Source organism: Oncorhynchus nerka, linkage group LG3 (genome assembly GCF_034236695.1).
Source record: "Oncorhynchus nerka isolate Pitt River linkage group LG3, Oner_Uvic_2.0, whole genome shotgun sequence".
Lineage (NCBI taxonomy): Eukaryota > Metazoa > Chordata > Actinopteri > Salmoniformes > Salmonidae > Oncorhynchus > Oncorhynchus nerka.
The window spans coordinates 61973144-62000336 of record NC_088398.1 but is presented as its reverse complement, the minus strand read 5'-3'; the positions used below and the strand labels follow the sequence as shown (position 1 = coordinate 62000336).

Here is a 27193-nt window from a genome sequence, read left to right as displayed (position 1 = left end):
TTTAGAGAGAAAGGAGGATGAGGCTAATTAGTCATCAGAAGGATAGCGATTCAAAATGTCCACAATGGTGCCAGGACTACCTGCTTTCCCATAGTCACTTCCCAACACCCATCCCTGTTGTTATTCTCCTCCTCTCTACAGTGAACCTGTTGGACTCCAAAGCCAGCCAGGGGGAGCTGGGATGGATCTCCTACCCATCACACGGGGTGAGTAGTAGATACATGTCTCATGGTTTACACACGTCTTTACATTCTATCCTGTCTGTCAGCAGATTTGTAGGTTTTAATGGTGCTAAGGACATTTCGAACAAACAATACAAGCTCATCTTATTTTCTGTAATCCTATGAGCTAAATCAAGTGGGATTAACCTATCCATAGGCTAAGTATGTGATGGGCTCACCATATGCGTGGATGGGGAGACATATTGTGTTTATTTGTCTTGTTAAAGAGGAGGAGGATCAGATTGTAATATGGTTAAATATGTATATATAACATATATGTTATACAAAGATCAAACCTTACTAACCTAGTATTACAACACAGAGATCAAACCTTACTAACCTAGTATTACAACACAGAGATCAAACCTTACTAACCTAGTATTACAACACAGAGATCAAACCTTACTAACCTAGTATTACAACACAGAGATCAAACCTTACTAACCTAGTATTACAACACAGAGATCAAACCTTACTAACCTAGTATTACAACACAGAGATCAAACCTTACTAACCTAGTATTACAACACAGAGATCAAACCTTACTAACCTAGTATTACAACACAGAGCTCAAACCTTACTAACCTAGTATTACAACACAGAGATCAAACCTTACTAACCTAGTATTACAACACAGAGCTCAAACATTACTAACCTAGTATTACAACACAGAGATCAAAACTTACTAACCTAGTATTACAACACAGAGATCAAACCTTACTAACCTAGTATTACAACACAGAGATCAAACCTTACTAACCTAGTATTACAACACAGAGATCAAACCTTACTAACCTAGTATTACAACACAAAGATCAAACCTTACTAACCTAGTATTACAACACAGAGATCAAACCTTACTAACCTAGTATTACAACACAGAGATCAAACCTTACTAACCTAGTATTACAACACAGTGATCAAACCTTAAAAACCTAGCATTACAACACAGAGATTAAACCTTACTAACCTAGTATTACAACACAGAGATCAAACCTTACTAACCTAGTATTACAACACAGAGATCAAACCTTACTAACCTAGTATTACAACACAGAGATCAAACCTTACTAACCTAGTATTACAACACAGAGATCAAACCTTACTAACCTAGTATTACAACACAGAGATCAAACCTAACCTAGTACTAACCTAGTATTACAACACAGAGATCAAACCTTACTAACCTAGTATTACAACACAGAGATCAAACATTACTAACCTAGTATTACAACACAGAGATCAAACCTTACTAACCTAGTATTACAACACAGTGATCAAACCTTACTAACCTAGTATTACAACACAGAGATCAAACATTACTAACCTAGTATTACAACACAGAGATCAAACATTAATAACTCAGTTGTACAACAACACAATCAAAACACAAAACTGCATGACTTCCTTCCCTTCCCTATTCTACCTACTTCCTCCTGTGTCTCTACCAATGCCACGGTCTAAGTCTGCGTATGTGTGTGTGTGTGGTTCTGTGTGTTGGCCTACTGTGTTTATTTGTCTACCCGTTACCGTACTGGCCTCGTGGGCTGCAGCAGCCAATTTCTCCTCTGAACTTTATTAAGTGTTGGCTGGCTGGAGCTAAAGGTAATCCTCTCATTTGTTCTATAGAGCTGCCAGCCCTGGTTTCCACCAGCTATATATTAACTACCGGCACTATAAAACCTAGAGGTTATTTTGTAAGGTTGAACCAAACACACTTACAGAACACTGACTTTTAATGTTTCCTGCTTATTTTGGACTGGGTTTGAGGCCAGGTTTGGGTAATTGACATAACCTTTGAGAGTGGGAATTCCTCTATGTAAAGTTGAAAGATTCAGAACAGATTGAAAATACAGTGAGTGGGTTGAACTAAGGTACACTACTGAATAACCCTGCAGAAACCACTGCCTGCTGTGGTCTTGAACGGTGAGAGAGAGGGGGATGAAGAGAAAGAGAGGGGGAAGGAGAGTGTGCTGGATGAAGAGGAAGGTGGAGAGAGAGAGTGCTGATGATCAAGTCCTCAAGGTGAATCATGGGTAATTACTCATGTCGTTGGCTGACGGCGGCTGATAAGCATTCTGTCCTGAGAGCCAGTCCCTCTGAAATGATTTCTCAAAATGTGGTGGCATGGGGCCACACACACACACACACACACACACACACACACACACACACACACACACACACACACACACACACACACACACACACACACACACACACACACACACACACACACACACACACACACAATACATATTGACGGTGACAGATGGGCTCCTGGTCTGTAAGCAAAGTGCTACCCGGTGTTACGGCACAAAATGCTCTGGTGTTACAGCACAAACAGCACCCCAACCCCACTGTGCACCCTAGCCTCATTCTAATTCAGCCATAGCCCTGGGGTGTGTGTCACGATCACTCTGGTGTCGATTAGGAGTTCTTGATCACTCATTGTTGATTAAGATGTGGACGACCTCATCATCATGGTGCCCTCAGCAGGCCTATGTTTCACATCTTTGGAAGGAGAAATCCCTAACAGTTTACCCCCACCAATTGACAGATATAGTCCACATTGTCTGAGGAACCATAGAAGGAACTCATCTCCCACTGAATATCATGTCTGGACTAATGAGAAACTATATATGGTGCTGGGAGCCTGAGGTCTAGGCCTGCAAAGACATGTACACACTATGCTCTCTTGGCATCGCCTCATCCAATCCCAGAGAGACACACTACATTACTGCTCTCCAGTCCAGAGCCTAATGGCACAGCTCTTTTGGCCAGAGTCCACTACTCCTCAGTCTCCATGTATTGTAATACCCAAACTCATTTAGTCACCATAGCACCATATTCCCCCAAATACAAACTGACTGACTGACTGACTGACTGAGTGAGAGGCCCCAGCTGCACTGGGAGAGAAGAGAAAAGCCTGTCCATAAACGAGAGATTAGCACATGGTGAGGCCTGGAGAGGGCCTGCTATAGAGGGGGACTGTAGGGGGGTGTAAAGGGGGGTGGGGGGGTGGGTGGTGGTAGGTAGTGTTATGGTTTTTCTCTGGTCCAAACTGTGATGAAAGTCTTCTGAGTTCTGTCATGATGACCCAAATCAGCAAACTAAAGCTGCTCTGCACTTGGTTCTCTGGTTACTACCACACTGTGGGAATGGAGAGAATTAAGAGTGAAAAAGAAATAAAGAAATGACTTGTCTCAATCAAGCAGCTGAACCGGACTCCTTATTGGACATTAGTCAGATCAATGAAGCATCAGGTTTCACCACTGTCCTTCTCTGTTGGGTCACAGCCATCCATATCAGGAGTCCGGCTCCATTACATTTCTAAACCCTGAATACATTGATTCAAACTGTAAATAATATCCATTGTTTCAATTTTATGTTCAGAAAATACCTTAGATGGTTGAAAACAAGGAAACAACTAAATGAAATGTGTCATTGGACTGAAGCTGTGTCCCTCAGGCCTTTGAAGTGGCCTGGGAAGCCCCCTTCTTGGTCAGAGTGTCTGATCATTAGGTGGACCCCCGTGACCTGCAGACAAGGGTCAGAGTTCAGGGGTAGGGTCTGAATGTTGTTTTATATCAATTAGTGTGAGAGAGTTGTCCTGACATATAGGACAGTGGTGTTGCTAGTTTTAGACCCCTACTACTGCCTAACTAACACTGGCCTTATAGAGTACATTCTGTCTGTCACTCTGTCACTTTCTCTCTCTGTGTGTGTTTCTCTCTGGAGCACACATACTCTTTCTCTCTGACCTTTTGTCTCTCTTTCCCTCCTCCCACTCTCTCCCTTTAATAATGGAAACCTAGTAACTGTAATTCTGACCTCACAGGCATTTCAATTAAGAGGACGAGTATGGAAACTGAGAAACTTGTGTGTGAGAGTGGATACACTTGTACGTGTGTGTGTGTGTGTTGTGAGTGTGTCTCTGTGAAGGCTAAATCACAGGGGTCATGTATATGATACTACCACAGGGCTGTAGAAATGTCAGTCTTTTCTAACTAATGTAATTCCACTGTAACGTGATCAGGAGAAGGATTATAAGGTTATTACATATCTCCCTCTCTGAAACACCAGCTCTCCTCTCTCACTACCCTGCTGCCAGAGACTCAGCTAGCTGGCAGCTTGTGTGTGTGTGTGAGCATGCTTGTTGGCCTGCCTTCATAGCCAGTGCACACTGGGGAGTCGTGTTAGGGCTTTGCCAACTGCTGGTTCAACCGTTTCATTTCTCTTTCTCCTCTTTCCCCCTTTCTCTACCCCCCTCCCTCTATCCCCTCTCCCCCTCCTTGTTGGTGTCAGTGCTGTAAAGAGATAGTTATACAAGCCCAATGTCATCATCACAACTAAAGAGAGGATGTACAGAGGCTGTACAGTTGAGAGATGACGTCTCTCATGTCAAAGACATGCAGAAAGAGAGGGAGAAAGTAAAGAGGAGAAAGGAATAGTGGAAAGGAGTGAGGGAAGGGTGAAGTTTGTCATAATGATGTCATGTATGGCAGGGGATGGTCTGCACATCGTAGAATAACTTTCATTTGTTTTGGCAGCAGTGGTTTAAAGCACAGTAACTCTCTGGAATGGGATGGTACAAACGCACACACACACACACACACACACACACACACACACACACACACACACACACACACACACACACACACACACACACACACACACACACACACACACACACACACACACACACACACACACACACACACACACTGCATATCTCAGTTACTCTGAGCTCACACCTGGGTTTCATTTCTAACCTCTGCTTTCACTGCCCCTCTCTAACCGCACTGGCAAGCCTGTGTGTGGGGGGGATCCTCTTCCAGTGTTTGTGGATCACAGAGAACTTATACAAAGACAGCATTAGTGGAAAGAGCCAGCACTAACAATTACATTTGATATATTTCAATGTGCATCATATCGCTCTACATGAAGACACATGAACTTGAACAGTCATCTCCTTTCAAAGTGAGAGAGAGAGAGAGAGAGGTTTGTTCGTACCCTTGCTAAAAGTCTGTGGAAGGACGACAAAGAATCCCCTCTAATGCTGGAAAGAGACTTCCATATGTAGAAGATGTGTTGAGAAGAATACCTGGCTTCAACAGCTGCAATCAGAGAGAGAGAGGGAGTGCGGAGAAAGGATGATGTTGACAGAGCAAGAGAAATGGGGGACGGTTAAAATAAGAGAAATTATGAATGCTGTTGGTTGCCAAGTAAATCACTATTATTGTAATAGAAAACACACTGTTCATCATTAAAATGAAGTTCCACTTACCCAGAGCAGACCTCTGTGTGTAGGAGAGACTCATTCATTCAGCTACTCATGACTGATGGAGAATAATGTCATTTAAAGCCAATGCAATTTAATAAGTGTCACTTTAGCCACAATAATAACCATCGTTCAAGTGTTTCCCTATTCATCACATCTTTGATTCAAAGTTTAACTGCTGGGAGACTAAACTACATGATGTATGATTATCTTGTTGTGTTTAGAATAAAGAATTGGAATGACATTCTATCTCTGTCCTCCTTTCTTTCCTCCCTCTCTCCATCTCTCTCTTCTCAGTGGGAGGAGATCAGCGGAGTTGACGAGCACTACACTCCCATCAGGACCTTCCAGGTGTGTAACGTGATGGAGTACAGTCAGAACAACTGGCTGAGGACCAACTGGATCCCCCGCCAGTCGGCCAAGAAGATCTACGTGGAGCTAAAGTTCACCCTGAGAGACTGTAACTCCATCCCCCTGGTCCTGGGGACCTGTAAGGAGACCTTCAACCTGCTGTACCTGGAGACGGATGAGGACCAGGGCAGCCGCTTCAGAGAACACCAGTTCTCCAAGATCGACACCATCGCTGCAGATGAGAGCTTCACTCAAATGGACCTGGGGGACCGCATTCTGAAGCTCAACACGGAGGTCCGGGAGGTGGGGCCTGTTACCAAGAAGGGCTTCTACCTGGCGTTCCAGGACGTGGGGGCGTGTGTGGCCCTGGTGTCAGTCAGGGTGTACTTTAAGATGTGCCCGTTCATCGTTAGGAACCTGGCCTCATTCCCTGACACGGTGCCCATGGACACTCATTCATTGGTGGAGGTGAAGGGCTCGTGTGTCAATCACTCAAAGGAGCAGGAGCCACCACGTATGTACTGTAGCACAGAGGGAGAGTGGCTAGTGCCCATAGGGAAGTGTCTGTGTAACGTCGGCTATGAGGAGAGAGGGAGTTCCTGCCAAGGTAAGACAGTCATACTACTCCCTGTACTTATTTTTATTTCTCTATTTATTTATTTATTTTGCCCTCTGGTTTCTTACCCCCCCCCCCCTTTTTGATTTCTTATTTGATCTCCCTTTCACCTCCCTACCTCTCCATCGCTGAAATATACATTCCTAGTCGATACTCAACATTGGCTCTGAGTGTACACAGTACCTTGTAACGTTTTGAAAGCACGGCTTCATATCTGTCAGCCATCTCTGGCCTTTGCTCTAACCACTAGAAACCCAGTATGTGTGTGTATGAGGGTTGGGTGAGAAGTTCTGTGTGTATGGTAGAGGGCCCAGCTTACAGTAGTTATATCTGTGAGCTCCTCCTCTCTCACCTCATCGGGATGGAGGAAGGACCAGTTCTCTGTGTGTATGTCTGCTGTTGGAGGCCATGGAGAGAGGGGGATATCAGAGGAAAGGGTGTGTGCTGCTGAGGGCTGGGACATGATAGGGATCTGGGCTGGTGTTTTGGGTGTTTTGACATGGGCAGGGGGCTGGGAAATAGGCCTGGACAAGATTATGTTATATGATATTGTGTGTGCAAAGATATGGTGATATGATGAGATGGTGTGTGTAAGGGGAACTTTTTGTTCCAATGGGAGCACTGTGCCCAGAGAAATTACTACAGCTCAGAAAGTCAAGAGACCATCTACTCCTCTTCTCTCTTTTCAGATGGGAATGTTTTCTGTGTGGATCGCTGTGTGAAGATATTGATCCACTCTCTGTGCATTCACTATTCTATGGATGAGTGAGTGGAAGGATGAATGAGTCATGTTGAATTAAAAATCAAAGGTAATCTCCCAGGTCAAGTTCTGGTGTCAAGGGTAAGAAAGAGAGAATACCCTTTCCTTCCTGTCTCGTTCTCTGGAGAGAAACAAGTGAAAGAAAGAGACAAATGGTAGTGTGAGGCAACTTTTCCTCCTCACTCGGTCTCTGGGTCTCTTGGTGTCTCTGTCGCGCTTTCTCTCTGTCTCTGTCTCTCTCTCTCTGTCTCTCTCTGTCTGTGTCTCTCTGTGTCTCTCTCTCCTGTCAGTGTGAGTAGTGTGAATGTTTGGGTGTATTTGACAATCTCTTATTAGTTTCACTGACGGCTAATGGAGTCTAATAAGGGCTTATGTTACGCCGGTTATGACAGCTGCACTGTGACTCACACACACACACACACACACACACACACACACACACACACACACACACACACACACACACACACACACACACACACACACACACACACACACAGCCCCCCGTGTACAGCGACAGCGAGGGGCCCAGTGCGCAGCTCGGCCCCCAGTGTTAACAGACAGATGAGTGTTGAGGGGCGTGCGGTGGGTAGCTGAGTGGCTACGCTAACACCGGGATATGTTTAGGTTTCTAGAACTACTTCTCCTATCTGTGTGTGTTTTTGTAACTCTGAGTCAGATTTAGAGAAAGGCTTTACTTCACTGAATATTTCATGGAGTGTGTTTTCTTTGAGAAGTGACGCAGCATTTTCTATTTGTCTCTGCACAGTGTGTGTGTTTGTACTGCGTGCCTGTGTATGTTTTTATTTATATTTTATACTTTTTTTGTTGGTCGGTCTATGTTTGTATAGGCCTCAAAGAGTACTTTATTTGTTTATTAGGATCCCCATTAGCTTTTGCAGAAGCAGCAGCTACTCTTCCTGGGGTCCACAATTAAACACAGAACATGACAAGTAACAAAACACTGATACATTGATAGACAAGGACTGTCACAGAAATGTAAAATACATGATATACAAACAATGTAACAATTTTTTTTTACAAAACATACAATACAAAAATAATGTGTGTGTCTGTGTCATAGTCCCTGCCGTTCCATGAGTTGTTTTTAAAGGTGATTTAGCTGTTTGCTTGGGTAATTGGAGATGAGATCCATGAGATCATTGCTCTGTATAAAACTGTGCATTTCCGTGAATTAGTTTCTGACTTGGGTACTGTGAAGAGACCCCTGGTGGCATGTCTTGTGGGCTATGTATAGGTGTTTGAAGAGACCCCTGGTGGCATGTCTTATGGGGTATGTATAGGTGTCTGAAGAGACCCCTGGTGGCATGTCTTGTGGGGTATGTATGGGTGTCTGAAGAGACCCCTGGTGGCATGTCTTGTGGGATATGTATAGGTGTCTGAAGAGACCCCTGGTGACATGTCTTGTGGGGTATGTATGGGTGTCTGAAGAGACCCCTGGTGGCATGTCTTGTGGGATATGTATAGGTGTCTGAAGAGACCCCTGGTGGCATGTCTTGTGGGGTATGTATAGGTGTCTGAAGAGACCCCTGGTGGCATGTCTTGTGGGGTATATATGGGTGTCTGAGTTTAGTGTTCTTTGATTATGCAGACAATGTAATTTTTGTCACAATAATATGTATCATACAAACTAGGAGAAGCAGTTAATCTCTTGTCAATCCTCAACCAGGAAAGACGGGCATGCATGTTGTTGATGTTAGTTCGGCATGTGCAGTTAAAGGCATGCTGCTCTGTTTTGAGACAGCTGCAGCTTTGCACGGTCTTTCTTTGCTGCCCTTGTGTCACGCCCTGACCATAGTAAGCTGTTTATTCTCTGTGTTGGCTGGGGCGTGATAGTGACTAGGGTGGGTCATCTAGGTTTTTGTATGTCTATGTTGGCCTGATATGGTTCCCAATCAGAGGCAGCTGTTTATCGTTGTCTCTGATTGGGGATCATATTTAGGTAGACATTTTTGTGTCATCGTTTTAGAACAGACATACCCCTCCCCATCTTCACAACAACTTTGTCAACATGACTTGCCCATGACACTTGACCATCCAATGTCATACCTAGGTTTAGATGTATTTAAGACCAGTTTATTATGAATCATCCATTCTGATACTGACTGTAACTCATTATTTCTAATTTCAGTGAACTCACTGGCTTTGGGTGCTGACATGTGGTCCGCATGCATAGTCATTCTAGCTTCATGTAAGACCAGTGACATATTATTTGTACAAAATAGAGAAGAGTAACACTCAAGGTCTGAGTGACACAGCAATGTACATATCTGATGTTAGGAAAGCTTCCATTGAAGAACACTCTGCGTTCTATTGGATGAATAACTGTCCAACCATGTGTTAGCAGGCGAAGTAAAGCCATAGCAAGTGAGTTTCTTCAATAACAATTTATGATCAATAACATCAAAAGCGGCACTAAAATCTAACAATACAGCTACAAATATCATATGATGCATTTATTTTAACCAATCATCAGTCATCTGAGTCAGTGTTGTACAAGTTGAGTTCCCTTCTCTATATGCATGCTGAAAGTAATTAGTTAACTTGTTCTCTGAAAAATAGCATTGTATTTGGTCAAGCACAATCCTATCTATCAGTTTACTAAAAACAGGTAGCAAACTGATTGGGCAGCTGTTAGAGCAAAGGGTGCTTTACTATTTTTAGGCAGTGGAATTACTTTAGCTTCCTTCGATGACTGTGGACACACACCCATTTAGGCTTTGGTTAAATATATAGCAAATAGGGGTAGCAATACAGTCTGCTACCGTTCTCAATAGTTTCCCATCAAGGTTGTCTATACCTGGTGGCTTATCATTATTGATGGATAACAATGGTTTTTCCACCACTCCCACACTAACTTGACCAAATTCAAAACAGCAATTATTCTCTTTCATTATTAGATCTGTTATACAAAAATATAATGGGTCATTGTTCAATGTTGACATTTCACTTCTGAGTTGTTCCACTTTACTAGTGAAATAGTCATTGAAAGGATTGGCCATATAGAAAGGTTTGATTATACATGACCCATCAACTTCAATGAATGATGGAGATGAATGGGGTTTTCTGCCCATGTTATCATTTAAATGACCCAAAGGCTTTTTCCATGATGTTTTGTGTCATTTGTCTTTGTTTGGTAATATCATTTATTCTTATTTTTGTTAAGTTTAGTCGCGACATTTCTCAATTTAAAGTATGTCAACCAATCAGCCGAGAGCCCTGGCTTGTTAAGCACCTCCACTGCATCATTTCTTTGAACCATAACATTTTTCAATTAATTATCAAACCATGGGGCTCTAATGGTTCTCACAGTTGCATGCTTGTCAATCATTTGTATGAATAATTGTACAAATACTTCCGGTACAGCATATGGATTCATGCCCTCATGCACATCAGACCAACATACATTTTTTGACATCTTCAACAAAAAAATCCTGAGAAAACATTTTGTATGATCTCTTATAAATGACTTTCAACCTTTGGCACTTTGGCTTTCCTTGTTATTGCCACAATGTTATGGTGACTCACTATAAGCTCTGCAGCATTTGTGAATATATGATCAATACAAAATGTGTGTGTAATATGGGGCTGAAGCTACTGGCCCTGAGGCTTGGTTCTCTCATTCCTCCCAGGCTTTTGGGAAGGAGGGTGGACAATGAGCTTGTCATAGTGGATGTAAGCAATGTTCCCGTACTCTCTAGTAGCTTTCATAGCTGGGTTAAGTTATTTCCGCCTCTGGCGCACAGACTCAGAGAAGTACTCATTGTGGAATATATTGTTTCCTCTCAAGTTCTTGCCTCTCTCCAGAACAGCCATTCTGTCCTTAAACCTCAGGAACTTGACCACTATAGGCCTGGGTCTGTCTCCTGGGCTGGTTACAGGTTTTTTCAGACTTGTGGGCGCGCTGTTATTCCTCCTGAACTGTCCCTCTAGTCTGTTTTGCCAGTCATTGTTAATAATGATTCACAGACAGTGCTGTCATCATCTCGAGAGGACTTACAGTTTGTAGTCATATTCAGGACATCCACATCTCCTTGGGAGAACTGCAGACCATTATTTTATTAGTTGAGTCCATCAGTATTTGGACAAAGCTCCGGAAGCTATTTTCCTGTTGTAACAACTGCTTGTAGAACCCTTTTTGTTTATTTAAAAGATCCTTCACCTGTAATAGAGGAACACTGTCCTCTCCATGACTCCCACCTTTGGTTTTGGATGCCATGGTAGCAACGTAGGCTAACGCTGGTAGTCCACGCAGTTCCAGACATGGCAACATTTAGCAGGGATTTAGACAGAAACAAGCATGTGACAATCCACTGTCCCAGTCCACAAGTGCTAACCACTTTGCTTTTCAAACTTTTAGTCCCTAAACAGATATAGCTGTCCCAGCAACTGATGCTAACCGTATCGTGGGATCCAAATGAAAACGGTAGCTAGTAACCACACCTTTTCAATAGAACACTTTCAAAACAACAAACCGAGCTATACCTCATTCCGTGTTCAACACATAACGATGTTCTGTACCGAATGGTCTGTACCAGAGTATGTGGGGTGTTGTATTTACCTGCCATACTTATCCGGTGCTATAGCTCTGTGTGTTTGTTCAGAGATTTGTGTAAAGCTGAGGAATTGTTTTCATAGTGAGGTTTCAAAATAAATAAGAGTTTAGTTCCGACTACAAGGGCTTTAGCATGCTGCTGCCTGGTGTGTATTTGTGTGTGTGTGTGTGTGTGTGTGTGTGTTTGTGTCTGTGTGTGTGCACAACAAGATATCAGTCTGACTTCATGTCCCGACGTCCTTGGACAAACGTCTATTTTTGTCGAGTAAACTGACTTAATCTGCCGACATTCGGTGACAAACGTGTTACATTTAGGCACAAAGAAACAACTCTCAGGTTAAGTTTAGGCATGAATTCTGACTGGTTAATTGAAGGATTAAGGTTCGGGATAGGGTTCAAACTTTAGGCATGAATTCTGACTGGTTAATTGAAGGATTAAGGTTCGGGATAGGGTTCAAACTTTAGGCATGAATTCTGACTGGTTAATTGAAGGATTAAGGTTCGGGATAGGGTTCAAACTTTAGGCATGAATTCTGACTGGTTAATTGAAGGATTAAGGTTCGGGATAGGGTTCAAACTTTAGGCATGAATTCTGACTGGTTAATTTAAGGATTAAGGTTCGGGATAGGGTTCAAACTTTAGGCATGAATTCTGACTGGTTAATTGAAGGATTAAGGTTCGGGATAGGGTTCAAACTTTAGGCATTAATTCCAACTGAACTTGCTAAATTGTTGTGGACGGATGCCGGTGTGGAATAAGCCGTGAAATCCAGCTCTATAGACTGTGGGTTCAATCCCAGTGGGTTCAATCCCAGTGGGTTCAATCCCAGTGGGATCAATCCCAGTGGGTTCAATCCCAGTGGGTTCAATCCCAGTGGGATCAATCCCAGTGGGTTCAATCCCAGTGCGGGGCAGATTTGACGACGTTTCTGTCCTGGGGATCTGCATGAAGATTGAATTTCACCTTGGATCTGGAGTGATCCCTCTGGTGTGCATGAATGCATTTCTGCTAGCAGTAGAAGCACAGTTCAATAGACGTAGAAGGACTTTAAGTTCTTTGCCAGTAATATAACATTGTCGGATCAGTGAAGGTCATAACATTGACTGATCAGTGAAGGTCATAACATTGTCTGATCACTTCATACAGGAGGAACTAGATCTAGATCATCTAATAGACTGTATCTACCTCAGCCAGAGAGATGATGAGACACCTCACATTTTCATATGGGAGTTCTGTGTAGCTTTGTGGACAGAAAATGACACTATAGGAGTCCACTGGTAGAGTGACACTGTCCTCTGGTGTTACATTGGACTGAAGCAGGTAATGTAGTTGATATCTACCATCAGTGTGAAATTCCTCCAACCTTAATTTGAGCTTAAAACAGCAAACACAGGGCGCTCAGCAGCCAGACGGATGTGTGTCACAGTGTGTGTGTGTGTGTGTGTGTGTGTGTGTGTGTGTGTGTGTGTGTGTGTCAGCAGCTGTTCACCAGTTCCTCTGAGACAGACAAGGGTTTACATTCCTGTTGGATTTACCAAGACACACAATCCCACACACACTAGCCCTTATTACTTATCTCACACACACACACACACACACACACACACACACACACACACACACACACACACACACACACACACACACACACACACACACACACACACACACACACTGCTTGCCAACCTTGATTACTTAGCAGATCTTATTAAAGCCAGAGTGCGGTGGGGTATTTTAACAAGCCGCCAGTTAAGCTGAGGAGTAACTTTAATTCTGCCTGGCACGAACACACACACACACACACACACACACACACACACACACACACACACACACACACACACACACACACACACACACACACACACACACACACACACACACACACACACACACTGTTGGCAGTTCTGAGCGATATCTGGGTGCTGATCTATCGGCTCATGTGATGTTAACTCTTGTTTCTGCAGCTGTGAATGCCCTGTCTTGGTTTATGTGAGATAGAGCACTCTACTTTCTCTTAAAGTACACATTGATTCCCCCTCCAGGCAGACATTGGCCTTGGAAGTGGTTTAGGCTAGTGTAGACAGACAGATTGGTCCCTTCAACTAAACATTGATGTTCATTAGCCTGATCATCTGTAACACAACGACGGGCCAGTACTGGGTCTCTTTGTCAATATGGGCTCTGGTCATTATGGAGTTGTAACTGTGTCACTTTTTGATGTGTAGATAGTTGCGCATGTTTTGGGTCTTTTTTTTAGGCTGTGGTTGTTTTGAGAGCAGTAGTATAGCTAATGATGCAGTGTTGTGTAATATTTAGTTCAGACTTGGAAGGGGTGGGAGGGGGTCTCAGCTTGTTGACGGATTTAGCTGTGGAGGCAAACGGCACGACTGCTCATTACTGCTCATACACTGTGTGTGTGTGTGTGTGTGTGTGTGTGTATGTGTGTGTTAGTGCTGAGCGATTATTTTTGAGGTCGGTTCTGTTTCGATTTTTTGGGGGGACATTAAATGCACTATGCATTATGTGGGTTGAATGCTATAATACAGAATAAAACAATTGTGACTAGGGCTGTGGCGGTCATGACATTTTGTCAGCTGGTGATTGTCAAGGAAATAACTGCCGGCCTCACAGTAATTGACCGTTAATTAACATAAACACATTTAGCATCTCCTGGCTTCCACACACAGCCTACAAGCCACTGATGCAGACATTTGAACATCTACATTTTAAAAGTCTAATACATACATGTAATATAACCTACACCTTCACAATAAACCCATTATTTATTTTAGACTGATCTAAAGAAACATGATATGAAGAAAATGTAGTCTATTTCAGAAGAACAGAATAGCACACTCTGAGTTGTCCTTATGTTAGGTCCTGATCTGGCTATGATATATAGCTGTGGACTATGCTAGTTCATTTAGTAGACAAGATTTGCTTGGTATTCTGTTGCATTATTTTATAATATGAAGAATACAATTGAACATAGCTGATTAAAATAGAAAGGATATTTTCTCCAAACGATTTGAGGGAGCGTGCACATGCAGCTATTCTGTGTTGAGTAGTTAACAAGAATATGCTTAATTTATGTAACTTTAGTTGTGATACAAATGTTGGGCTATATGTTTTGATTTTTAAAACATTCTAAGGCTACATGAAGCGACTCAAATTATGGTTTTTAAAAAGTTGCATTAAAGGCATGAGCTCATTCTTTGTTTTTTATCGCAGGCTGTACCCACTTTATCAGTCTCTCTTTCACAATTTGACAAGTACTTGATAATGCCTCGAATTTCCTGGCTGCATCCCCTTTGTGTGGCCGTAATGCCCCCCCAAAAAAATCCATGCCTTTTGTGGCCAGTGGGCGTTGTTCCCTTGGGCTGAATATAGTAATTATAATTCCCTTCTCCCGGCTGCGTGCGAAGCACCACTCACTCACATGGCTCTCCGTCACATGATCGTGTCTTTTGCATAGACTACAAGTGAAGACAGACACATCGGGAACACACCTGGACACGTCCTTATCCAATTACAAGGCGCGTATTGAAGATATTGGAAAAACTGTCCACATTTACTTTTTGTCAGCCAAAAAGATGAGTAGACCTAACGAACAGAAACAACACTAGCCTACGTCAAGCTACTATTCCCCATAGTACAAAAGTTGACCTATTATATTCTGTGCAACAACAAAAAATATTCGAACATTGTCTGGGACAGTTGTGGGATGCGATAGATCCCAAATTAATACAACCACTAGCATTAAAAAACTGTTTTAAGCAAGGAGCCTGACGTAACAGAGCAGAGCGTTTAGCTTAAAATGTTGATAAACTATTAGGCTATTTCTTCACATTATAAGCGCAGCACTGTGCACATGTTAGTAGGATATAAATACGAATGTTCCATTTGCAGGAAAACACCATTCTCAAAAGTTACCACAAATGCGATTGTGCATGTAATCGTTTTATTACTAAGGTGTATTTTTATGGTGAAAATGATCTTCCCCAGACTTGAAACTCACTAGCTGCCTATAGAAAACTGATGGGACCCTCCTCTTTTTAATAGAGGCCATCACTCAGTTTTCTCACGCAATTGAGTAGCCTATAGAAATGTTGCGCAACATGAGCTCATGGGCTCTCATGAAGTGTTTGATTAGATTTTCAATTACATTTGCATTGATGCCACAGGGATTAGAGGGAAAATAGAGTGCTGTGAGTACCAGGCAGTTAGCAATTTTGTTAGGCTACTAATGACCAGCAGCAGCATCAGAGCTTTGAGAAGCCTAATTACCGTGACTAAATGGTCACGTGGAATTTGACTGCGTTCATGACTCGTGACCATCTGTGTAGCGGTAATACGGTCGCCGTAACAGCCCTAGTAGTGACTGCCCATTATTGCTTATCACTTATTAATCATCATTTATTCACATTAATTTAAAATATTTCAGTTGCGTATATTACATTTGTTTTTGTTTCATTCCAAGTCATCATCTCATCATTATAGTGCTGTTGCCTATGCTGTCTGACAAAATCACTATTTTAGTAGTTCTTCAAAATAATAAGGCATATTTTATGACTTCTGAATTCCAACTATCAATCTTTTAGATCATGTACTTTCAGGTAGAGATACCTTGCGAAGCAACTGCTTTCTATCCCTCTCAATCGCAAGTTCTCTCTCCGGCCATGTTCTTGAGGATCAAAACCATAATGTATCATGGGTCAATTGTGACTGACTGATCTACAAATCACGAGTGTTATTTATAATGCAAGGTGATTTGTAGATTAGTCAGTCGGCAGTCGCCTGCAGTCCTTTTGCTGCTCTTGAACACAGCCTCCACACAGACTGGACAAGTAGGCGCGCGCAATGGATTAGTAGTAAATTATCACACTTTCTGCACTGAACTATGTAGTATATTGGCTTGTTGGAAAATGCAGCTCCCTACTATATCTCACAGTTCAGGCTTTATCTGATTTATCTCTAGAGAAACTGCCCATTGAGCAGAAAGAAAAAAACCTGAAATGGAATTTAAAAAATTGAACTGACATTGGTCAAAGAGTTGTTTAAAAAACGGAAAATAAAAATGTTGGTTAATCGTTCAGCACTAGTGTGTGTGTCCGTGTGTGTGAGTGTGCATTGAGCAGTTTGGGTCTCTCAGAATGCCAGCTCAGTCGAGTTCATGCTTAACACAGCGGACACAAAGACAGTTAATACACACATGAGCATACAAAGAAGTCTCACACTGGCCTTACTCATACACGTGGCCTTTAGTTTGAAGGATACAGGCTCTGACATGTTTGTGTTGCATTGGAGGTACACCCACTAAAACACAAAGGGTTACTGATTGCCTCTGAGAAAACATAGGTAAACACACACACCCAGGTACAGAGCTACTGGGGCTTCTTCCATCCTCATGGAGGAGCGCTGAGGTGGACTGAAGCGGTTTCTGAATTGATCTAAAGTAGGGCTGCGACGATACCAGTATCGCAATATTTTGTCCATATGGCAAAAATGAAAACGCGAAGCAGATTCTTTGTTTCTTAAGAAACCCGCTGTATGTAAAATATTGTGTGCTTGAAAATAAATAAATGTGACTCTGGATGACAACATTTAAAAAAAAAAAAACTTTATTTAACTAGTTAAGTCAGTTAAGAACAAATTCTTATTTACAATGACGGCCTACCGGGGAACAGTGGGTTAACTGGGCAGAACGAAATATTTTTAACTTGTGAGCTCAGGGATTCAATCCAACAACCTTTTGGTTACTGTCCCATTGCTCTAACCACTAGGCTACCTGCCGTCCCTAAACATACTGATGTTTGTTTCCAACATTAGGGCTGTTTTTCTGAAGAAGTGAAAGTGAAATCCACCATGATACTAGTAACGAGTATCGCCATACTGGTATCGTCCCCGTCGTAGCCTAAAGTGGTCAGAAATAGACTGTAATGGACTCACAGTTAGTTCTCTGCTGTGATCTTTGGTGGTCTAGTAGTGGACTGAAGCAGTCTGGAGTGACCAAATAGTCTGTAGTGGTCAGAATGATGCAGGCCTGGCTCAATAGCTCATGGTCCTATGGAATCATAGCCTAACATGCGTGCCTGAATCGGTGTGTGTGTGTGTCTTTCTCTTTGTGTGAGAGAGAGAGAGACCAGAGGGGAAAACGATTAGCGAGAGGGTGGGGAGTGATAGAACAAGCATGCACACACACCGTCCTACTCTACTCCCTCGCTCACTGTGTTTGTTGGTCCTGGTTATATAAGTGGCAGAACCTCTAGAAGCACAGGCATGCTAACACCATTGATAATGTTTCTCTAGATTGAACTTCAGCCCAGTTTGTGTTTGCAGTAGAGTGTGTGTTGTGGTTCAGTTTGTGCTTGCACTAGAGTGTGTGTTGTGGTTCAGTTTGTGCTTGCACTAGAGTGAGTGTTGTGGTTCAGTTTGTGCTTGCAGCAGTGTATGTGTTGTGGTTCAGTTTGTGTTTGCAGTAGAGTGTGTGTTGTGGTTCAGTTTGTGTTTGCAGTAGAGTGAGTGTTGTGGTTCAGTTTGTGTTTGCAGTAGAGTGTGTGTTGTGGTTCAGTTTGTGCTTGCACTAGAGTGTGTGTTGTGGTTCAGTTTGTGCTTGCACTAGAGTGAGTGTTGTGGTTCAGTTTGTGCTTGCAACAGTGTATGTGTTGTGGTTCAGTTTGTGTTTGCAGTAGAGTGAGTGTTGTGGTTCAGTTTGTGTTTGCAGTAGAGTGTGTGTTGTGGTTCAGTTTGTGCTTGCAGTAGAGTGAGTGTTGTGGTTCAGTTTGTGCTTGCAGCAGTGTATGTGTTGTGGTTCGGTTTGTGCTTGCAGTAGAGTGTGTGTTGTGGTTCAGTTTGTGCTTGCAGTAGAGTGAGTGTTGTGGTTCAGTTTGTGCTTGCAGTAGAGTGAGTGTTGTGGTTCAGTTTGTGTTTGCAGTAGAGTGTGTGTTGTGGTTCAGTTTGTGCTTGCAGTAGAGTGTGTGTTGTGGTTCAGTTTGTGCTTGCAGTAGAGTGTGTGTTGTGGTTCTTGCTAGCGCCTCCAACCTCCTCTGTCACCCTGGTTTAGTGCTGGGTCCATCTCCCCCTAACCCTCTTTTCTTGTGTAAGTGTGTATGCGTCTAACCTCTGCTGCCTCTGGGCCTGACAGACTGGGTAAATGCCAGCCAACACAGAGCCCAGAGCTGGAGAGAGCATTTTGCCATTGGAGGCAGTTATAATTCTGAGGATCCTTCAGTTTAGTCTCACAGGGTCTCCTTAGCCAACGTAACTTTTCACTAAGGCTTTTCTAGTCAGGAGCATAGTGGGTGTTTGTCCTTGGGATTTGTTGGCCTATATAACCTGGACTGGTTATGGTTTGACACCTTAGCCAGGGCAAATATCCCTCTCACCTACAATAACACACAGACACAAGGCTTACCCCCTGGGACTTCCGCCATTCCCATGTTCACCAAATCCCTTTCATCCTGGAATTATATTGTTCCTAAAGCGAGGTCAGCTCAGCTCCCACATGGAAGCGATCAGAAAGCCTGTGACTCACCCTGTGCATGTGCTTGTGTGGTGTGTGCAGTGTGAGCGTGCATGTCAGTTACTGCATGCCAGTAACGAGGATACTGGTTCTCCTCCACGTATGTGCCTGACCCAGGGTTGTTTCTGTTGTAAAACCCCAGTTTGACTGTTTCTATGGACCTAGATTACTGCACCATGGGCCTAATCACATAGAGAATATACTTAGATTACTCCACCTTGGGCCTGATCACACATATAATATCCCTAGATTACTGGCATGGACCTGATCACACAGAGAATATACTTAGATTACTGCCATGGGCCTGATCACACAGAATATACCTAGATTACTGCCATGGGCCTGATCACACAGAATATACCTAGATTACTGCCATGGGCCTGATCACACAGAATATACCTAGATTACTGCCATGGGCCCGATCACACAAAATATACCTAGATTACTGCCATGGGCCTGATCCCACAGAATATACCTAGATTACTGGCATGGACCTGATCACACAGAATATACCTAGATTACTGCCATGGGCCTGATCACACAGAATATACCTAGATTACTGCCATGGGCCGGATCACACAGAATATACCTAGATTACTGGCATGGACCTGATCACACAGAATATACCTAGATTACTGCCATGGGCCTGACCACACAGAATATACCTAGATTACTGCCATGGGCCTGATCACACAGAATATACCTAGATTACTGCCATGGGCCTGACCACACAGAATATACCTAGATTACTGCCATGGGCCTGATCACACAGAATATAACTAGATTACTGGCATGGACTTGATCACACAGAATATACCTAGATTACTGCCATGGGCCTGATCACACCGAATATACCTAGATTACTGCCATGGGCCTGATCACACAGAATATACCTAGATTACTGCCATGGGCCTGATCACACAGAATAGGCCTTGATTACTGCCATGGGCCTGACCACACAGAATATACCTAGATTACTGCCATGGGCCTGATCACACAGAATATACCTAGATTACTGCCATGGGCCTGATCACACAGAATATACCTAGATTACTGGCATGGACCTGATCACACAGAATATACCTAGATTACTGCCATGGGCCTGATCACACAGAATATACCTAGATTACTGCCATGGGCCGGATCACACAGAATATACCTAGATTACTGGCATGGACCTGATCACACAGAATATACCTAGATTACTGCCATGGGCCTGACCACACAGAATATACCTAGATTACTGCCATGGGCCTGATCACACAGAATATACCTAGATTACTGCCATGGGCCTGACCACACAGAATATACCTAGATTACTGCCATGGGCCTGATCACACAGAATATACCTAGATTACTGGCATGGACTTGATCACACAGAATATACCTAGATTACTGCCATGGGCCTGATCACACCGAATATACCTAGATTACTGCCATGGGCCTGATCACACAGAATATACCTAGATTACTGCCATGGGCCTGATCACACAGAATAGGCCTTGATTACTGCCATGGGCCTGACCACACAGAATATACCTAGATTACTGCCATGGGCCTGATCACACAGAATATACCTAGATTACTGCCATGGGCCTGATCACACAGAATATACCTAGATTACTGCCATGGACCTGACCACACAGAATATACCTAGATTACTGCCATGGGCCTGATCACACAGAATATACCTAGATTACTGGCATGGACTTGATCACACAGAATATACCTAGATTACTGCCATGGGCCGGATCACACATAATATACCTAGATTACTGGCATGGACCTGATCACACAGAATATACCTAGATTACTGCCATGGCCTGATCACACAGAATATACCTAGATTACTGGCATGGACCTGATCACACAGAATATACCTAGATTATTGCCATGGGCCTGATCACCCAGAATATACCTAGATTACTGCCATGGGCCCGATCACACAGAATATACCTAGATTATTTACATGGGCCGGATCACACAGAATATACCTAGATTACTCCAGCATGAGCCTGGATCAGAGCAGCAGTATTTTACAGCTCAGGGTTCCACAAGTTCAAGTCTCCTGTCAAATACTCTCTCACAACCAGCTGGCAGGCAAGGCTTTTCACACACTCTGAGCCTGGTGCCATTATAGTACCTAGTGCCTTAAGAGCTTTAGGTATACTCTGAGCCCTGTACCGTTAGGATACCTTGAACCTACAATGTCTGATGCCCCAGGACAACTCTCCATGGCATAAGTAAAGGAGACTGATTGATAGTGATCTGTGTCGGATCGATAACTATCCTCCAGCCATCACGTATGTAGAACTCTGACTGTTGTGTTGAGACAGAGTTCAGATAAATCCCTCTCGGTGACTGTAGACTAAATCTGAATGTATTCTGCTGTGTGTGTGTGTGTGTGTGTGTGTGTGTGTGTGTGTGTGTGTGTGTGTGTGTGTGTGTGTGTGCGCGTGTGTGTGTGTATCTCTGTGTGCGCTTTTGAGGGGAATGCAGATGGAAAGAGGGCCAAAAACACAGAAAATAAACAACAGGCACAGAGGAATATAAAAACCCCTCCAGAGATATTTGACTTTTCAGAATGCTCTCAACCCCATTCTACTGAAGCAAACTAATTAAAGCATTTGCAGCCCACAGCAACAACACTGTCTCCAGTCTGCAGTGGCTGGGGGGCTCCAGAGGGAAAGAGAAGCTGTCTACAGTACATAACACAAAGTTCAGATCCAAAACGTAGAGATTTTATTAAAGACTCCATTCAACCAGTCTAACCCAGGAATACGCCACTGGGAAGAGAAAACAGAACAATCGTCTCCAAACCACATCAGCATGTGTGTGAGGGCCCCTGGCCCCCTGCCCCAGTGCTGTCTGTCTCCAGATCCTGCATGGGCCCCGTAAACCACAGGAGCGCCTATTCACTTCACCAAAGCCTGTTAGCTTTATAACTGATCTTTTATCAGGTGATCTTCCAAAGGAGGCTGACTAGGCTTGGTGCTGGGCTTGGTGCTGGGCTTAGGGGGGTGGCTTGGTGCTGGGCTTAGGGGTGGGCTTGGTGCTGGGCTTGGTGCTGGGCTTAGGGGTGGGCTTGGTGCTGGGCTTAGGGGTGGGCTTGGTGCTGGGCTTGGTGTGGGCTTGGTGCTGGGCTTGGTGCTGGGCTTGGTGCTGGGCTTAGGGGTGGGCTTGGTGCTGGGCTTAGGGGTGGGCTTGGTGCTGGGCTTGGTGCTGGGCTTGGTGCTGGGCTTGGTGCTGGGCTTAGGGGTGGGCTTGGTGCTGGGCTTGGTGCTGGTGCTTGGTGCTGGGCTTAGGGGTGGTCTTGGTGCTGGGCTTAGGGGCTGGTGCTTGGTGCTGGGCTTAGGGGTGGTCTTGGTGCTGGGCTTAGGGGTGGTCTTGGTGCTGGGCTTGGTGCTGGGCTTGGTGCTGGGCTTAGGGGTGGTCTTGGTGCTGGGCTTAGGGGTGGTCTTGGTGCTGGGCTTAGGGGTGGTCTTGGTGCTGGGCTTAGGGGTGGTCTTGGTGCTGGGCTTAGGGGTGGTCTTGGTGCTGGGCTTAGGGGTGGTCTTGGTGCTGGGCTTAGGGGTGGGCTTGGTGCTGGGCTTAGGGGTGGGCTTGGTGCTGGGCTTAGGGGTGGGCTTGGTGCTGGGCTTGGGGTGGGCTTGGTGGGTGGGCTTGGGCTGGGCTTGGTGCTGGGCTTAGGGGTGGTCTTGGTGCTGGGCTTAGGGGTGGTGCTTGGTGCTGGGCTTGGTGCTGGGCTTAGGGGTGGGCTTGGTGCTGGGCTTAGGGGTGGGCTTGGTGCTGGGCTTAGGGGTGGTGGTGCTGGGCTTAGGGGTGGGCTTGGTGCTGGGCTTGGTGCTGGGCTTAGGGGTGGTCTTGGTGCTGGGCTTGGGGTGCTGGGCTTTAGGTGGGCTGGTGCTTTAGGTGCTGGGCTTGGGGTGGGCTTGGTGCTGGGCTTGGTGCTGGGCTTAGGGGTGGGCTTGGTGCTGGGCTTAGGGGGTGGGCTTGGTGCTGGGCTTGGTGCTGGGCTTAGGGGTGGGCTTGGTGCTGGGCTTGGTGCTGGGCTTAGGGGTGGGCTTGGTGCTGGGCTTGGTGCTGGGCTTGGTGCTGGGCTTGGTGCTGGGCTTAGGGGTGGGCTTGGTGCTGGGCTTAGGGGTGGGCTTGGTGCTGGGCTTAGGGGTGGGCTTGGTGCTGGGCTTAGGGGTGGGCTTGGTGCTGGGCTTAGGGGTGGGCTTGGTGCTGGGCTTAGGGGTGGGCTTGGTGCTGGGCTTGGTGGGTGGGCTTAGGGGTGGGCTTGGTGCTGGGCTTAGGGGTGGGCTTGGTGCTGGGCTTGGGGTGGGCTTGGTGCTGGGCTTGGTGCTGGGCTTAGGGGTGGGCTTGGTGCTGGGCTTAGGGGTGGGCTTGGTGCTAGGCTTGGTGCTGGGCTTAGGGGTGGTCTTGGTGCTGGGCTTAGGGGTGGTCTTGGTGCTGGGCTTTAGGGGTGGGCTTGGTGCTGGGCTTAGGGCTGGGCTTGGTGCTGGGCTTGGGCTAGGGGTGGTCTTGGTGCTGGGCTTAGGGGTGGGCTTGGTGCTGGGCTTAGGGGTGGGCTTGGTGCTGGGCTTAGGTGCTGGGCTTAGGGGTGGGCTTGGTGCTGGGCTTAGGGCTTGGTGGGCTTGGTGCTGGGCTTAGGGGTGGGCTTGGTGCTGGGCTTAGGGGGGTGGGCTTGGTGCTGGGCTTAGGTGCTGGGCTTAGGGGTGGTCTTGGTGCTGGGCTTAGGGGTGGGCTTGGTGCTGGGCTTAGGTGCTGGGCTTGCTGGGCTTGGTGCTGGGCTGGGCTTGGTGCTGGGCTTAGGGGTGGGCTTGGTGCTGGGCTTAGGGGTGGGCTTGGTGCTGGGCTTAGGGGTGGGCTTGGTGCTGGGCTTGGTGCTGGGCTTAGGGGTGGGCTTGGTGCTGGGCTTAGGGGTGGGCTTGGTGCTGGGCTTAGGGGTGGGCTTGGTGCTGGGCTTAGGGGTGGGCTTGGTGCTGGGCTTAGGGGTGGGCTTGGTGCTGGGCTTGGTGCTGGGCTTAGGGGTGGGCTTGGTGCTGGGCTTGGGGGTGGGCTTGGGCTTGGTGCTGGGCTTGGTGCTGGGCTTAGGGGTGGGCTTGGTGCTGGGCTTAGGGGTGGGCTTGGTGCTGGGCTTAGGGGTGGGCTTGGTGCTGGGCTTAGGGGTGGGCTTGGTGCTGGGCTTAGGGGTGGGCTTGGTGCTGGGCTTGGTGCTGGGCTTGGTGCTGGGCTTGGTGCTGGGCTTAGGGGTGGGGTGCTGGGCTTAGGGTGGGCTTGGTGCTGGGCTGCTGGGCTTGGGGCTGGGCTTGGTGGGCTTGGTGGGGCTTGGTGCTGGGCTTAGGGGTGGTCTTGGTGCTGGGCTTAGGGGGTGGTCTTGGTGCTGGGCTTAGGGGTGGGCTTGGTGCTGGGCTTGGTGCTGGGCTTGGTGCTGGGCTTGGTGCTGGGCTTGGGGTGGGCTTGGTGCTGGGCTTAGGGGTGGGCTTGGTGCTGGGCTTAGGGGTGGGCTTGGTGCTGGGGGGTGGGCTTGGTGCTGGGCTTAGGGGTGGGCTTGGTGCTGGGCTTAGGGGTGGGCTTGGTGCTGGGCTTAGGGGTGGGCTTGGTGCTGGGCTTAGGGGTGGGCTTGGTGCTGGGCTTAGGGGTGGGCTTGGTGCTGGGCTTGGTGCTAGGCTGGGCTTAGGGGTGGGCTTGGTGCTGGGCTTAGGGGTGGGCTTGGTGCTGGGCTTGGTGCTAGGCTTAGGGGTGGGCTTGGTGCTGGGCTTAGGGGTGGGCTTGGTGCTGGGCTTAGGGGTGGGCTTGGTGCTGGGCTTGGTGCTGGGCTTAGGGGTGGGCTTGGTGCTGGGCTTAGGGGTGGGCTGGGCTGGGCTTGGTGCTAGGCTTAGGGGTGGGCTTGGTGCTGGGCTTAGGGGTGGGCTTGGTGCTGGGCTTGGTGCTAGGCTTAGGGGTGGGCTTGGTGCTGGGCTTAGGGGTGGGCTTGGTGCTGGGCTTAGGGGTGGGCTTGGTGCTGGGCTTGGTGCTGGGCTTAGGGGTGGGCTTGGTGCTGGGCTTAGGGGTGGGCTTGGTGCTGGGCTTGGTGCTAGGCTTAGGGGTGGGCTTGGTGCTGGGCTTAGGGGTGGGCTTGGTGCTGGGCTTAGGGGTGGGCTTGGTGCTGGGCTTGGTGCTGGGCTTAGGGGTGGGCTTGGTGCTGGGCTTAGGGGTGGGCTTGGTGCTGGGTTTAGGGGTGGGCTTGGTGCTGGGCTTAGGGTGGGCTTGGTGCTGGGCTTGGTGCTGGGCTTAGTGGTGGGCTTGGTGCTGGGCTTAGGGGTGGGCTTGGTGCTGGGCTTAGGGGTGGGCTTGGTGCTGGGCTTAGGGGTGGGCTTGGTGCTGGGCTTGGTGCTGGGTTTAGGGTGGGATGGGATGGGTGCTGGGCTTAGGGGTGGGCTTGGTGCTGGGCTTAGGGGGAGCTTGGTGCTGTGCTTGGTGCTGGGCTTAGGGGTGGGCTTGGTGCTAGGCTTGGGGATGGGCTTGGTGCTGGGCTTGGGGCTGGGCTTGGGGCTGGGCTTGGTGCTGGGCTTAGGGGTGGGCTTGGTGCTGGGCTTAGGGGTGGGCTTGGTGCTGGGCTTAGGGGTGGGCTTAGGGGTGGGCTTAGGGCTGTGCTTCGTGCTGGGATTGGGGCTGGGCTTGGTGCTGGGATTGGGGCTTGGTGCTGGGCTTGTTGCTGGGCTTGGGGCTGGGCTTGGGGCTGGACTTGGTTCTGGGATTGGGGCTGGGATTGGGGCTTGGCTTGGGGCTGGGCTTGGTTCTAGACAGTGGGCCAAGCTCTACCTCTCTACAGCAGGCTCTGCTGCTCTGGTGCTGCTGACTTCAAAGCTGCTAACCACAGGCAAGGAATGCAGCCCCAACACAGGAGAGGGTTGATGGAGGGGGGAGAAGGAGAAGGAGAAGGAGAAGGCTGGATGGGGGGTGTAGAGGGTAGAAGGAGATAGATGGAGGGGTTTGAGATAGAAATGTAGGGGTGTTTGTTTGGGGGGACCCCCAGTCCTGGGTGGGGCGCAGGGTAGAGGGGGGGTGACAGAGATGGATGAGAGTGTAGTAGCTGTGACAGCAGGACACAACCTCACACTCACCCAGAACAGGGGGAGGCCGGCTCTATCTGATAAACACAGGGGAGGTACGTGGGAGACAGGGGGAGGTAAGGGGGAGACAAGGGAGGCCTCTGTAGCTCTGATTGTCTGCTGTGTGATTTCTGACAGGACTGTTATTAATTAGTAGTCCATTGAGGCTGCAGGGCTTGTGAATCCTCCTCTGCCTGTATTGCCCCTGTGAGGCCTGTATTTCTGGAACGTGGATGTCTGGTTTATAGAGAAATGTTGAGGTAAGCAACCAGCAGGAAATGTTGCTTAGCGATGTCCGTTTTAGGTTGGCGCTTCAACAACCATTAATCAGAATATGCAGCAGGGTTACAGATGGAGAGCTGAGAGCAGAAGTAACATTCTACAGTACTGTATCCCTCAGCTGGCAATGTCAAACCCCACTTCCAACTCACTGCAGTTTGAGATATGTGCGTGTGTGTCCTTGTCCTTGCTGTGAGAACTGTGCTGGTTGTATTGTTTGTCTCCTAAATCTTTAAATGAGGTCTGTAGGTAACGCTCCACTGGGATCTGTGTGTGAAAGGAACGCAGGCAGTGAGGTGGAGCCATGGGAGAGAGGGAGAAAGAGAAAGACATGATGACCTCCATGGTGAGAGGACACGTCTCTCCGTGTGACAGTGTGGTGGTGTCACACACCCCACTCTGTCCAATCAGCAGGCAGGGGAAAATGTCACCGTCACGCTGAATTGAGGAGGAAGGGACAGATCACAGAATAAACGAG

At 46.8% G+C, this 27193-nt stretch overlaps 1 protein-coding gene across 1 annotated transcript in view; it reads left to right on the top strand.

Annotated features, from left to right (window-relative positions):
• Positions 1 to 27193, top strand: part of LOC115121626 (ephrin type-A receptor 3-like) — a 150469-nt gene that overhangs the window by 10766 nt on the left and 112510 nt on the right. Inside the window, exons 2-3 of the mRNA XM_065014187.1 lie at positions 142 to 206; positions 5806 to 6466. Of these exons, the coding sequence (XP_064870259.1) occupies positions 142 to 206; positions 5806 to 6466 (726 nt within the window). The remainder of the gene's footprint in view (positions 1 to 141; positions 207 to 5805; positions 6467 to 27193) is intronic.